We start from the raw sequence: 15,977 nt of genomic DNA on the forward strand, positions 1-15,977 counted from the left end.
AACGTCCAGTGCGTATGCACCTTTATGCTGATTACACTACCTGCGCTATCATTCAGTATATAACTGTGGTTCTCACTGTGACCACTTGTATATATAGTGATAAATAGAAAACATATCAGTGGTCTGGAGTTTCAAATTTAGATTGAAAAAGCCGTAGTGCATTAGTTACCTCACATGTTCAGAATCTTCCAGCATTGGATGATTTGTCATATGCTACAGTACACTTGAGTGTTAAATTAATATTTTGTTCTTACAGTCTTCAAATTGACATGGAAATATGTTCTTTCACCAGTACAATAAACATCATTGTAAAATTACGATTTTTAAACCCAGATACTGTACCTTCGGACATTGGGAGAGCAGTACATCATTGCATTTTTATTTTTCATTGGGTAAAATTCAAAAAGTGCTTGTCCACAAAATACAGTACGTCTTGTCACAGAAGTCACTTGAATGTATTCACCGCATTACTTCTTATTAGACATTATGCAGATTACCTCATGACAAGCTGCAGCGCAATGTTCTCTGCATGGGAATCATAGTTACAGTGATGATATTTCTTCTGCATTGTGATTTTATTTCATTGCCTGGATTACAGACACTAGAAAACTTAATTTACATTTCATACCTTACAAACCATAGTGCAATTGTTATAGACTAGAGGGAATCAATTGCACAGGTCACTCTGATCGTCTCTCCTAACAAATTCCCATATTCCCGATAAAAACAGGTTGTGGAGACCAACTACATCAATAAACACAGGAGGGGCTTGTTTTATTTTGCAAAGTATAACTTCACCATAGGTAGATACATTGGAAAGTGATGCACATTATTATGATAGCACTGTAATCACATAATCTATTTTCATTGTTAAGATGAGGTAATGGTTAGTGAGAAATTGTTGTAGTGTAGTAATGTCACTTTCAGTAAAACTTGTACAGTAGCTGCATTTTCATTTAAAATCTTCAAAGACACTTAGGCCCTCATTCCGAGTTGATCGCTCGCTAGCTACTTTTAGCAGCCGCGCAAAAGCATAGTCGCTGCCCACGGGGGAGTGTATTTTCGCTTTGCAAGTGTGCAAACGCCTGTGCAGCCGAGCGGGTCCACACATTTTGTGCAGAACAAGACCAGCCCTGTAGTTATTTATTCTTTGCGATTATTGCAGCGATGAAGGTCACGGAATTGATGTCAGATACCCGCCCTGCAAATGCCTGGACACGCCTGCGTTTTTCCAAACACTCCCTGAAAACGGTCAGTTGATGCCCATAAACGCCCTCTTCCTGCCAATCTCCTTGTGATCGGCTGTGCGAATGAAATCGTCGCTACAAGCAGAGCAAAACAACAGATGCTCTTTGTACCCGTACGCCACGCGTGCACATTGCGCCCCATACGCATGCGTAGTTTTGCCATTTTTTAAAAATGATCGCTACGCAGCGAATATCAGCAGCTAGCGATCAACTCGGAGTGACCCCCTTAATAAAGCTGTGGAGATTGTTTCTTCGGTGTATATCCTTTACACTGCAGGTGGTGTGTCAGAATTCCTTGTTCCTTCAGCCACTGGAATAAAAAAAAGTTATCTTCAGCTACAGATGGAAGGCTAGGATCTGCAACAATTCCTATACTTCTAAGAGATTATGGGGGTATTCAATTAAGTGGCACTAATTTGACACATTAGCACTCAATTGCGGACCCGTTTGCCCATTTTTTAACCCATTTTCGCCCATGCCGTTTCACTTTTTTTGGGGGGGGGGGGGGGGGGGGGGCAAACGAATTTGCCAAAATACGTGTATCAGTGTCAAATTCTCAGATACACACTGTTTTCGCCAGTGCCGTATTTTTCGACCAGTCAAAAAACCGGCACGGGCATTGAATAGGTCGAATGTAAATTCTACCTAAAAGCGGGGGAAAGGTGCAGTACTTCGACTGGTTGAAAAAATGGCAATAAATCGACGTAAGTGTATTCAATTGTGGGCGTTTTCGCCCATTTGTGAGTCACTTTCCGCCCATGACTTTTCGGGGGGGTATTTTGTGGACGAATCGACATGGGTGAAAAATAAACCCAAAAACGGGCAAAAATGCCAGCAAATTCGCCAAAACACGTGGGTTGGCGGCGAATTCACCAATCTACGTGTTGTTGTTGTTTTTGACCAGTCAAAAAAACGGCGATGGTATTGAATAGGTCGAATGTAAATTCGATCTATAAACAGACGAAAAGTGCAGTTTTTCGCCTGGACGAAATAAACAGCGCTAAATGAATAATCCCCAGAGAGTCATATTTATTAAACAAATTTTGTGGGAAATCCCCCCAAAAAATGATGTTTTCTGGGGATACCCACAAAATGTAAGCATCCTTAGAATGCATGATAGGGGTTCCCCTATTTTCAGTTGCAGTAGCAGCCCCACATTGGTTTCTGTAAGGGCCATTATATCCTAAATGCTACATATCGAGTAATGTACCAGAAGAGGGATCTGTTAATGGCCGTTCACACATGTTTAGTCTGATGACCATGTATGCACAGTAGAAAGTAAAGGGATTACATCAGCGCTCACTGTACTTTACACACCACAGGGACGGGCTCCTATCAGAGTCCCTGTTCCGGACCTGCATGTGTTTCTTTGTACATCTGGGCAGTAAATAATTTATTATTGCTGTGAGTACCAGGGATAATTTATAATTATTCAGTGTAAAACCCAATAATAAATATGCCCCATACTGTAGTTTTAAAATATTTGTTGATTAAAACAAAGAATACAGTTTTAATAATAGAAATAATACATAGTAATGGGGAGATCTCAGTTACATATAGTTGCAAACATATGGTAAACCACCAGCCACACCAAGGCTTCCCTGCTTCGGTGGTCCTACACTACATTATAATAGAACCTTCAGTACTTTTGGTCATATGTTTATGTATTTCTAACTAACTTACCTGGGGCCCCCCAAGATCCTCCATCATGGCACTACAGGAATCAGCATACCCTCCAACCACTGATCCAATCCATACCTCTCAGAACAGTGGTAGTTGCTCAAATCACTTTATAGGCCAATCACAGGTGCATGTAAAGGAGGGGTAAATCTAGACAAGAAGGAAACACATTTACACTCTGTTATCATTATGTCTCCCCAATCCATAACTTGTCACCGGCATTCCCAGCCACCTTCATACACCCTCCTAGCTCCTAGGCACACCCATGTATTACTGCTGCGCTCGCCGTGTAAGCAGCAGTGACTGCCCACTTCCCCCTGCCCTGCCTGTCCTGTCATTTATTATGCCCAAGCCCAACTAGGGAAACATTACAAATACTATATAAGGGCGTACGGATGGTGTAATGGTTAGCATTACTGCCTCACAGCACTGAGGTCATGGGTTCGATTCCCACCATGGCCCAACTGTGTGGAGTTTGTATATTCTCCCCGTACTTGCGTGGGTTTCCTCCGGGTACTCCGGTTTCCTCCCACAATCCAAAAATATACTGGTAGGTTAATTGGATCCCAACAAAATTAACCCTAGCATGAATGTGTGTGCATGTACATGTGGTAGGGAATATAGATTGTAAGCTCCACTGGGGCAGGGACTGATGTGAATGGACAAATATTCTCTGGAAAGCGCTGCAGAATATGTGTGCGCTATATAAATAACTGGTAGTAATAATAATAATAATAATATAAATATAATACTATAAATCTGACTTCATTCATTTGCATATCCTAATTTAGCAGTTTATTCGACACTGCATGCAGAACTTACAAGTCAATATGTACCCTTTGTATAATTGCCAAAGAAGTGTGATGCGTGGCAGATTAATATAGTCATGTTATTCACCACTAATACAGAAAATCATTCAGATATTTATCATTGTATAGCACTATATTTCTGCACAGGTTTTACATTCCATGTCGCTTACTTCAACCAATGCAAAACTGCTTCAGCTGTTTGTTTATTTATTTATGTATTAAACTTAAAAAATGAAAGTATTTCTGATATAGTAGTATCACATACATCTCTCTGAGTAAATACAGTGTGCCAGAGTTTAACAATAAATAAAAATACAAATAAATAAACATGCCAATTAAATTATTATTAGTTTAAATTACCACTAACATAGTACCAGGATATCCCACGTGTATTAAAATTTTGAAATGTTCTCATGGGTTCTATTCTAAAATTTGTTTGTCAGCTGTGCAGATGGCAGGTTGTACCTGAAAACTAGACCTAGGGTACTTTAACGTTAACCTACCTCAACCATTACATAAACATTTAAAGTGTGTTTATTTCGAAAACCACCTCCTTCTGTTGTTCTAGGTTTTAGTTTTGATTTAATACATTACAGTTTATTAATACAGTTTGTCTTTTTATAGCATTTTAGGTATGCACCTTTTTGGCTGCAAGTTTGCCTCTGAGAAAGATGGAGACACACTTCCAGATAGGAAGAACTTTGACTCTCTTCTCTGGGCTACAGTAACTGTTTTCCAGGTATTGTATGTTCTGCATGCATGTACAATGCACAACTGAAGTTTTAATATATATCTACTAATAATGTGATTCCCCAATCTAGATTTTAACACAGGAAGACTGGAATAAAGTTCTTTACAATGGCATGGCATCAACGTCTTCATGGGCAGCTCTCTACTTTATCGCACTGATGACCTTTGGAAACTATGTACTATTTAACCTGTTGGTGGCCATTCTTGTAGAAGGATTTCAGACTGAGGTAACATCTTCGGCATGCACAAAACAAAAAAGGAGGCATGGCCTTGCTGCAAGAAGTGCGGCCTAGCTACAAGGGGTGTGGTCTTGCAGGAAGATACTACCTTACACCCCAGTATTGCACCCTGCACCCCCAGACATTGGCCACCACAGGGGGGGGGGGGGGAATCCTGATTCATGCCCCTCACATTATATGTAATTTATCCCAGAGTCGGCCTAGGGCATAGGCAAACTAGGCAAATGCCTATGGCATTTGATATGTCCAGGGGCACAAGCAGCTTCTGCTGATTAAAATGATATGCGGCATGCCTATATTCTGTGTGTAACTGCGGCTGTATCTGCATACGAAATGCTGCATTACAGTGTATTCCTGGAAATCACTGTAATGTAGCATTTTGTATGCAGATACAGCCTCAGTTGCACACAGAATATAAGTACAGTATGCTGCTTATCATTTTAATCAGAAGAGGCTGCTTGTGCATCCTAGTTACTTAGCAATGCAAATAAGACACATGTTCATCAAAAAAAGGTGCCCAACTTTATCAGAGCTGAAGCTGACTCATGCCAGGCATCTCCTGCTGCATGGTGTATTGAGGGAAGATGTATGAGGACACATCTGTCTCCAAGCAGAGGCAGAGTTCACAGTGTTAGCGACCATGTGAGTGCTGTGTGCGAGTAGGTTGGTTGTGCAGTAGTGTTTGGCATATGTGTAAGGGGCATTATGTGTATAAGGGCATTAATAAACAATGGCATAATGTGTAAGGTACATTATGTTTTTAATGACATTAATAATGTGTGCCATATGTGTAAGGGACATTACTGTGTGGTATTATGTGTAGAAATGCATTACTAATGTGTGGCATTATGTGTATAAGGTGCTCTACTATGTGACATAACATATAGAAAGGGCACTACTGTGTGGTCTAATGTGAATAAAGAGCAATATGGTGTGGTGTAATGTGAATAAGGAGCAATTCAGTATGATGTAATGTGAATAAGGGGCACTGCTGTGAGGAGTAACGTATATAAGGTAAAGTGGTACTACTGTGTGATGTAACATGAATAAGGGACACTATTGCATGATAAAATGTCACCAGTAGTTGTGCCCCCAGTAGCTGTACCCCCAGTAGATTTGCCCCAGTAGCTGTACCCACAGTAGATTTGCCCCAGTAGGTGTGCCCCCAGTTGATTTGCCCCTTGTAGCTGTGCCCACTGTAGTTGTGCCCCCTGTAGATGTGCCCCCAGTAGTTGTGCCCCTGTAGCTGTGCCCCCAGTAGATTTTCCCCCTGTAGCTGTGCCCCCAGTAGTTGTGCCCCTGTAGCTGTGCCCCCAGTAGATTTTCCCCCTGTAGCTGTGCCCCCAGTAGTTGTGCCCCTGTAGATGTGCCCCCAGTAGTTGTGCCCCTGTAGCTGTGCCCCCAGTAGATTTTCCCCCTGTAGCTGTGCCCCCAGTAGATTTGCTACCAGTAGTTGTGCCTCCTGTAGCTGTGCACCTGTAGTTGTGCCCCCTGTAGCTGTGCCCCCAGTAGCTGTGTCCCCAGTAGATTTGCCCCAGTAGTTGTGCCTGCTGTAGCTGTGCCCCCTGTAGTGGTGCCCCCTGTAGCTGTGTGCCCAGTAGTTGTGCCCCCTGTAGCTGTGCCTCCTGTAGCTGTGCCCCCTGTAGTTGTGCCCCCTGTAGCTGTGCCCCCAGTAGCTATGCCCCCAGTAGATTTGCCCCGAGTAGTTGTGCCTCCTGTATCTGTACCCCCAGTAGCTATGCCCCTGTAGTTGTGCCCCCAGTAGCGCCGCTTACAAACACCAAAAAAAACAAACCACACAATACTTCCCAGCCCGGCTCCTGCTTCCCGGCCGCTGCTGCGCTGCCCTGCGTCTCTGGCCGTCTGCTCCTCTCTATGGGAGAGACGTCATGATGTCGCTCCCATAGCAGCGCCGCACAGACACTAGAGGTCAATTATGACCTCTAGCGTCTGATGACAGTGACGCTGGCTGCAGCGGGCACCCACACAGCTCACGGCGCCTGATGCAGCAGTAAAGGCCAATAAGGTATTAGCATGCATAAGACGGGGAATTGAGATAAGGGATGAAAGTGTAATGCTGCCACTGTATAAATCATTGGTTTGGCCACATCTAGAATGCTGTGTACAGTTCTGGGCGCTACACTATAAAACAGATATCATAGAACTTGAAAAGGTTCAGGGAAAAGTTACAAAATTGAATCTAGGTTAGATATGTTTACACTAGAAAAAAGGCATCTAAGAGGAAACATGATTAAAATTTACAAATACGTTAAGGGTCAGTACATGGAACTGTCAAGCGATAGTGGGGCAGATGTATTAAGCCTGGAGAAGTGATAAAGCAGTGATAAGTGCAAGGTGATAATAACGCACCAGCCAATCAGCTTCAATATGTAAATTGACAGGAGCTGACTGGCTGATGCGTTATCACCTTGCACTTATCACTTCTCCAGGCTTAATACATCTGACCCATGCTTATCGTGAGATCTGTACAGAGGACACGTGGTCACGGTTATGGCTAAAACCAAGTTGGGGAAAGGACCTCTGATGTCACCAGGGGTAGGAGCAAGCTCCAAACAGGGTACCCAAAGTATACCCTCGCAGGCTCACTTCGCTCACCACCGGGTTACTAAAGGGTAGTTGGTGGCGTGGATAGTCAAAGTACTATCCGGACAGCCCCCTGATGTCAGAGGTCCTTTAGCCCACATGATTCTGGCATCTACCACACGGTCACCCTTTAAGGTTAGGAGAGAGGAAGTTTCATATGAAGCAAAGGAAGATTTTCTTTACTGTGCGGGTAGTAAGGATATGAAATTCACTGCCAGAGAAGGTTGCAATGTCTGACTTTACTGAAGTGTTTAAGAAAGGGTTAGACAAATTTCTAGCCGAAAAAGGCATCCAAGGATATAATCTGGATTACTGAAAGAAAATCCAGTGCTTAGCAGTAGATCAAAATATAGGTTGAACTCGATGGACATTGGACAAATTGTCTTTTTTCAACCTCGACAACTATGTTACTAAATTACTTTATTCTGCCCCACACAGTACTGTCCAGTTATTCCCCTGACACCTTAATATGTCAGTAAGGGTACCTTTTAAACATCTTTCTAGTTGTCAGGGGGAGGCGACCCGCGATCACTGTAGCATCTCCCCACTTCCCAGCGGTTCTCAGCCCTTCCAGGTGTTTTCACCTTTTCCCTGGCAGATACTAGAAGTCCAGTAGGACCTCTTGCATCTGTCTCCTCTAAGGCGTGACCATTTTGGGTGGGACATAATCAGGTTGCATGGAATACTGCTGTAGACACTGGCCGCAGAGAGCCATGTGATCGCGTGGCACGCCTGGCCTCGAAACGGCCCTGCATACAGCTACTCTGCTTATTTGTGATGCATGCTACAGGGTGAGGCAAAAAAAAATTCACAGATTTTAAAGGTTAGCAAAAAAAGGCATGGTAAATGCTATTCCAAATTTTAGTACATAATCTAAATGTGCATGGAGAACAGTTTATTTTCAGTTGGTTTTGAATATGATAGTCATGTCTTGGCATATAGCAGCCTTCAGTTCTTTAATGGTTCTTGGTTGACATTTGTACCACTCAATTGTCAGATGGGGGGTACAGATGGCCCTATTGCTCTGTAGATGCCTTCATTATAAAGCAGATGAGGATCATTTTCCTTTTCCGCCCAGTAACAAAAATTCTGCTTGTTAACATAGCCAGACAAATAAGAGTGAGTTTTGTCAAGAAATAGCAGAGATAACACTGGAAATGACCCCCGGAGTGATGTGAAACTTCAGAAATCAACGATAAATGTGTATGACGAATGAAGGCCACCATCTGGACGATATCATATTCAAAACCAAGTGAAAATAAACTATTCCATGCACTTTTAGTTTATGTACTAACATTTTGAATACTATTTACCATGCCTTTTTTGTTAACATTTAAAATCTAGGAGTTTTTTTGCCTCACCTTGTATTTCTCCTACTGTTCTTGTATAGAAAATGTACCCTATCCAAAATGCTTGGGACCAGAAGTATTTTGGATATTGGATTTTTCCATATTTTGGAATAATTGCATACCATAATGAGATATCATGGCGCTGGGACCAAAGTCTAAGCCCAGAATGCATTTATGTTTCATATACACCTTATACACACAGCCTGAGGGTAATTATAGCCAATAGTTTTAATAACTTTGTGCATTAAACAAAGTTTGTGTACACACACACAATTCATTTGTGTTTCATATATACCTTATACACACCGCCTGAAGCTCATTTAATACAATATTTTAATATTTTTTTGTATTAAACAAAGTTTGTGTACATTGAACCATCAGAATACAAAGGTTTCACTATTTCATTCTCACTCAAAAAATTCCATATTACGGAATATTTGGATATGGGTTACTGAACCTGTACTAATTTCCTCAACGTAATGTCTGCTACTACTCCAAACTAGCTCATTATGCCCACATAGCTGCACTTGCTGTTCCTTCTGTTTAATACATCTATCTCTGTAGTGACTTATCACCACACAGCTGCAGGATAATAGATGACCACACAAGATATATCTATCTGCTTACTCCCCCATGCACCTTATGAAACAAATGATATCTTTATGCACAGTTGGAGTGCGCTTGTTGCGCAATTCATCTGGTTCTTTTAACATTCACATCATTTAAATTCTGTTTCCACCAACTGGGAAATGATTTTGTGCTGAGTGTGTTGGAGCCGGCAGCCGCAGCTTCCTCAGTAGACAGTGTCTGTTTATCATAACAACAAGAACAATTACTTACTCAATTCATCATTTCCTTCTATGGTATCATTGCTAATTCCTTTATTTTAGGCTTTACAAATATTTCATGTTATATAAATAAGACTGATTTAAGCGTATAATTTAATAGTTTCAATTTACTGTACAATCCATCCAATAATTTATATGTATGGCAGGGAACTCCGCTGATGTTGTACAGATTACAGCCTCATGCCTTATTGCCGCTATATACACAGTAATAAAACTAGCATCAGCAGCAGCATTTTATACACTGATTGTAGCAGAGGTGGGCAGTAAGCATCCTAACATCTTGAAATACACATCACAGAATGCCCTGCAACCACTTTAGCATGGCCGAATGTAGCAGGGCATGCATAGGGATGTGTAGTTCTACAGCAACTGGAGGGCCGCTTATTGGCCCTCATTCAGATCCTGAAGGATTAGTGGCTCATGCTGCAGAGCACCAATGTTGCGCATGTGCAATACAGTCCTGTGACGATGGATGCAGGACGGCATCAGACTGTCAGTGATTAATAGTCTGATGCTGTTTTAGAGCAGAGAGACGGCGGCAACGGCCTCCTTTCCTTAAAACGGAGGCATGTCGCTGGCGTTGCAGGGACACCTCCTGCTGCAACACAATTTTAGTGCTATTGGTGCTGCTCCTATGTGCGCTGCACCGAGAGCAACTCCAACCGCATCTGGAAAATGTGAAAACCACGAAAACCACGAGAACGGATGTATGATGTTATGTGAGACATTTTTACTAGAAACACTGTTGTTATTACAAACATGTTATAGCTTTTCGTTATAGCAGCTTTTTCAGAGAAATATCTATTCTCACTGGATGTCAATTCCTGTAAAAATCCTCTCTGTGGAGCATATACAGGGAATTGGGTGTCAGTATTGTGTTACTGATGTCAAGTTATTCTAATTAATACATATAGTCTCTGCATCGGCGCAATATTAAGTTTCAAGATCAATTTACACTTAAATAGAAAATAAATTCACAAGATAAGTATAGTCTATGTTTAATTAACTTTAACACAATAGATTTATCCCAAGTGTACAGTACTTTAATGATGATGTACTAAGATGTTTCACCAACTAGTGCCGATTGTGTTCTTCCAAATTATCAGATAGACCTATGAACAGGGATGGACAGGGGCTCTATAACAATCCTGGCGGACGCACAAGGCTAACGGGGCATTGACTTGCGGCACACCCCGTGTCTCTATATGGCAAGCAGTCAAGAAGACTGCTAAGAGGCGGAGCTACTCGGCCATCCTCTGTCTCAGTGTTGCCGGGCAACCAAGCAGAGCACCGGGAGGCGGAACTGCTCGGCCAGCCCCTGACTGTCTGTATGCCGTGCGACCGAACATGCCCATCAGCCATCAGTCCTTCTGGCATTTGTCAAAAGTGCCAGATGGCTGATATGGCCCTTCCTATGAACAATGGTATATTAAGATTACACAGGGTTGGGGGTGGGGAACCACCCAATGCTACTCCCACTATTTAATTTCTAAATACATATTTTGTGCCTGATCCTCTCTGGAATATAATTTGCATTCACTCTCCATACAGTAATCCCTGAACCCAATTTAATTTTGTTGTTAAGGTCATATTTGGACCTCTCAACTTCAATAGAGGATGTCTTGCACAATGTTTATAATCTACCACTGGTGATTGCTCAGAGATTGTTGTGTTGATTTAATTATCATGTGTAGTTACGTATCGAAAAGTTCAGTTAATGTATGTATTTCAATCAACTCAGAAATACACAAATTTTGCTATATATTAAGGTCATTTGCTCTTTACTTGTTCTTTAAATTCCTTCAGTAGAGGGGAATAGATACATGTTATGACCAATGCTTTTTCTATGAAACAATGTACCAGTAGGCAGCAAAAATGTACCGGTGCCCACCTAAATGCAAGGTTTATAGTAGCTTCCACATATGTCTGTGGATGCTTATTTGTTGAATTTATGAAATGATTTCACTGATTTCATCCTGTCTTCCTGTTTTCAGAACTAGTTGTAATAACTAAAAATGATACCAAACGCGTAATGTTGTAATGTGGTTTTAGTGTTTCTGAATATTTACAGAACGCAGAATAATTAAATATTTAATTGGAACATTTCTGTAAGTTAATTGTAATTACAGAGTTAATGAAATATTCTTCAGCTGTACAATACAGGGTTGGCGCTCAATGACATTGCTCTGAGAAGAATGAACTATAAGTAACATTTCATTTCAGCTGTGTGGTACAGGAACTAGATTAACCCTTCATTTTCCTACAGGAAGTTTCCAAGAGAGAAGACATAAGTGCACACCTCAGCTGTATTCACCTACCTGTCGACTCACTTGTGGTAAGTACATATAATTTTATTACATATTGGGTATTTTTCAAACAATTTTCAGATACACATTTGGTTCAGTCCAGGATAAAGAAGTCACTGTATGGTGTGAGGGGCAACTACAAAGCAGTAACCCATGCTAGCAGTTATGGGACTTGGCAGTGGAATTAAGCTGATGCATCTCTAGATAAATAGGCAGCCATGTCCTCTTGCTGTACACTCATGAATTTGCATGTTTCCTGGCCTCAAGCTGTTTTACAAAAGTCTTTGGATGGCAGCTGACACGGGGAAACAAGACTCAATGAAAGGCCATCCTACCATACAGATGTTGTGTACAGTGACCGAGCACTGCATAGTGTAGCTATAATGTATACCACAAAGTATGTTTGATGATAGATTCTTGTAAGTCTCCAATTGTTTGATAGCAGTGATGACATTGTGGCCTTCATTTACAAAGCAAATAGACCTTAGATACAGACTGTTCCCAAGAGATCCTGGGGAATTCCAGGCGCATATTCGGTCCTTTTAACCCCTCCATTAATCCGGCCCTGTATACTGTATGTGCAAACTGGTAGCTTTTGCGTTCAGCTCTAAAACAGTGCACATTTGCCGGTTTCAACTATTGTTGAACATTGTCCATTCAGGTTTTAAATAATTCATCATCAAAAAAAGGACATGAGAGGTTCCTTTTCCTTTTTGTTCTTTGCTTTATGTGTTCTTTGCTTTATGTGTCATGCTGTAAATTGAGTTAGTCTCATTGATAATAAGTATACAAGTGGTTAATCCTACGCCCACAGAATGGGCACACTGAAATACAGTTGTCCTTATGGTATGTAGAAACCTCTTCAATCACTCACAAACTAGGAAATATTTGTAATTTGCATTATCACCTTTCAGTTCCTGTAAATAACATTTCTTGCACTAAAGACCAACACATAGTTATGTCTAATTTGAAGGCAGACAGGTGCAAATTTACTGTACTTCATAAATTGTTGAAACTCTTAATCTCCACTGATTTGTGCATCATCAGGAGTAGGAAATTGCTTCTTTATTTAAAATGATGTGTGGATACATTCATTACAATTACAACAATAAGTGATAGTACTGTACATAAATAATCATATGTGTATTATATGACACGTGTGGCTAGATTAGCTGTTGCTTTATAATTGCAGGGTGGCGGCTCCCTGTCGGGTTCTGAGAGTGCTCCAGATGAATGTGCAATCCGCAAAAGTCTTTCTAATGTGTCTTGTGAGTAACAGCATAATGGTCTTAACAGTATATAGCATGTTACAATGATGAACGTATGTGTGAGTAGAGGAGTAGAAGACAAGCTGGTAGAACACAAGGTGACACTTAGGGTAAACCCTGAATTCCGATATAGTCACTGCTGTTTCGTATCACATAAGCAAGCCATAAGCCACCCATCATACAGATGCCATGTAACACATATGAACCAACCAGTCTAGATTTCATATACTGTACTTATTTGCTTGTTCACTGGGTCTAAACAAGTACACACATTGAAATGTAATTTGATACAGTACGGATGGTGTAATGGTTAGCATTACTGCCTCACAGCACTGAGGTCATGGGTTCGGTTCCCACCATGGCCCTAACCGTGTGGAGTTTGTATATTCTACCCGTACTTGCGTGGGTTTCCTCCGGGTACTCTGGTTTCCTCCCACAATCCAAAAATATACTGATAGGTTAATTGGCTCCCAACAATATTAACCCTAGTGTGAATGTGTGTGCATGTACATGTGATAGGGAATATAGATTGTAAGCTCCACTGGGGCAGGGACTGATGTGAATGGCCAAATATTCTCTCTGTAAAAGCCCTGCGGAATATGTGTGCGGAATATGTGTGCGCTATATAAATAACTGGTAATAAATAAATAATAAATAAACTTATAAAACGTACCAGTGAGCACCACTTTTGATCACTTGCTAAATCATCGGTTAGAAAATGAGTTGGAATTGCAGATTGTGCCCTTACAGTAAATCGGACATTCTTTGGCAGATGTGTATCTATTTACATTTAGACCTGTACATTCAGCATCAGCATACAATAATAAAGTTAATAAACGCTACAGGTTTGCTTTAAAAATGACGTAGTATTATTACACTTTTAGTTTAAATTTATATTTCCACAATGGTTTAAATTTTAAAAATATACAACCCATACCTCCCAACATGACCCATTCCAGGGGAGGACAAAGTGTTCTGTACCTGGACCTGTACCTCTTAATTTACAATTACAATCGCCTGTGTTGAAATACCTTTCTTATTAATTAAATCGTTTAACACAGGTGAAACCAATCATATATTGAGAGGGAAGTCCAGGTAGAGAGCATTTTTCCCTCCTGGAATCGGTCATGTTGGGAGGTATACACAATCTAATGTACTCTCTGATCCGATCCGATGTGCGTTCCTGTGAGCATCGGATCGGATCCACCAGATTGAACGTGCTGCACTCGTGATATGTCGGACCCCGCAGGCATGGCTGGGATCACCCAATATACATCGTATGCAAAAGGACAGCATACGATGTATGTTGGGCGATCCTGCCGCCCGGGAGGCTGCCGGGGTGATCGCCAGCGACATGTCAGACGGACATCTCGCAGTAGTGTATGGGGCCCTTTAGAATGCTGAATCATAAATGCCTAAACCAACATTGTATGGATTTATAGGCTAGTATAGAACTCCAATAATGTCTTGTTTCTGGCTGGCTACCCATTTACTTATCTGCTATTCGGTGATCTTTTATCAGTCCTACTGTAAAAGCAATGCAATATTCTATCCTATGCTGGTGATGTCACTCACTAGGGAGCAATCTGAATCCATGTGATCTTGACAGCCTGTCACTAACTTATTCACTTTGTTAAAGGGTTGCTCACACTTAGACACTGCTATTGTATTTTTCAGACTATAACTAATGCCTGAAAAGTGCAGAAAAGTGCACTAAAATTAGAATTAGTGTAGATATAGCTCTCACTTCACTGCCCACATCTTTGCTGGGACAGCGTATTGACCATTTTTCACAGCACATATGCTCTAGTGTATATTAGAGGGAAGTACCATACCATCATAGATATTCCCTGATAATTTAATACATGACAAGTGTTTTTAACATGACAATTGGTGAAGCCTATGCAAAAACAGAATCCAGTACAGGAGATATTCACCATATGAAACTACCAGGGCTGCTGAAAGGCGGGGGAGCAAGTTCTAATTACCTAAGCCTGAGCTTGCTGGAGGGACTTGGCAGGGGCCCAGAGCTACCACCGCCACCCTCTTCACCGTCAGCATCCTGTATTTCCCCAGCCCAGCACAGGCCGCTGTGTGTTGGGCTGCAGTGTCCAAGGAGGCTGCTGCCACTGAGCAAAAGCAACCTCCTCTGCCTAAGTAGGTAGGGGGTGAGGAGGAGGAGAGGAGCGATCACACTGATCACCCCTATTCCCCCCCCCACACACACACACACACACACCTTGTCAATCAAATTTTTACCCTAAGGGACCATGGACATGCCTCCCGCAGTTAGGCTATGCCCCCTGATTTACCCCGGCCTGGTCAAGCTCTCTACTGCCATGGGAACCATATGTATGTAAAAAAAAACAGTTATTTTAGAATAAATCTACAATGAGTTTTTTATATTTTATTTTATAAACATAAAGAGTACCACCAATGAAAGTCCTGTGCATGCGCTTTCATATGCTCCCTTTTTTGTAGCTTACCTTTTAATATACTGCGTAAATTGAAACAAATTGTCGCATATTACAGTGTTATAACTGTACAGTTATAATCTGTGCTTTTTAGCATTAGAAACACGATTAGACGCATGTAGCTTATTTCATGCCAGTTACTGCATAATTTTTTTCTAGTTACTCCATTACATGGATTACCGGAGATAAAGGCCAATTTACAACCACCTCTCATCGTTCATACAGCTGCCACTCCCATGCCAGTTCCAAAGAACAGTCTATTTGGAGAGCTTCCCCTAGGTTGTGAGTCTAGAAGGGAGAGCAGCGTCTCTGATGGTCCTCATGCCAGTGAGATCAAGTCTATGGTACGTCAATGGCAACTTTTTGTTTTAACATTTCAAAAACTGCTGTTAGCAGATCAAAC

The 15,977-nt window shown here is 41.4% G+C and overlaps 1 protein-coding gene across 4 annotated transcripts in view; it reads left to right on the forward strand.

Moving 5' to 3' along the window:
• Positions 1-15,977, forward strand: part of CACNA1G (calcium voltage-gated channel subunit alpha1 G) — a 281,486-nt gene that overhangs the window by 138,063 nt on the left and 127,446 nt on the right. For 3 of the 4 annotated variants that reach the window (XM_063960705.1, XM_063960707.1, XM_063960706.1), the window contains exons 11-15: positions 4,361-4,475; positions 4,558-4,713; positions 11,793-11,861; positions 13,025-13,100; positions 15,734-15,918. In XM_063960705.1, the coding sequence (XP_063816775.1) occupies positions 4,361-4,475; positions 4,558-4,713; positions 11,793-11,861; positions 13,025-13,100; positions 15,734-15,918 (601 nt within the window). The remainder of the gene's footprint in view (positions 1-4,360; positions 4,476-4,557; positions 4,714-11,792; positions 11,862-13,024; positions 13,101-15,733; positions 15,919-15,977) is intronic. The other variant, XM_063960709.1, reaches the window with a different exon arrangement.

The sequence above is a fragment of the Pseudophryne corroboree genome, chromosome 3, assembly GCF_028390025.1.
Source record: "Pseudophryne corroboree isolate aPseCor3 chromosome 3, aPseCor3.hap2, whole genome shotgun sequence".
Classification (NCBI taxonomy): domain Eukaryota; kingdom Metazoa; phylum Chordata; class Amphibia; order Anura; family Myobatrachidae; genus Pseudophryne; species Pseudophryne corroboree.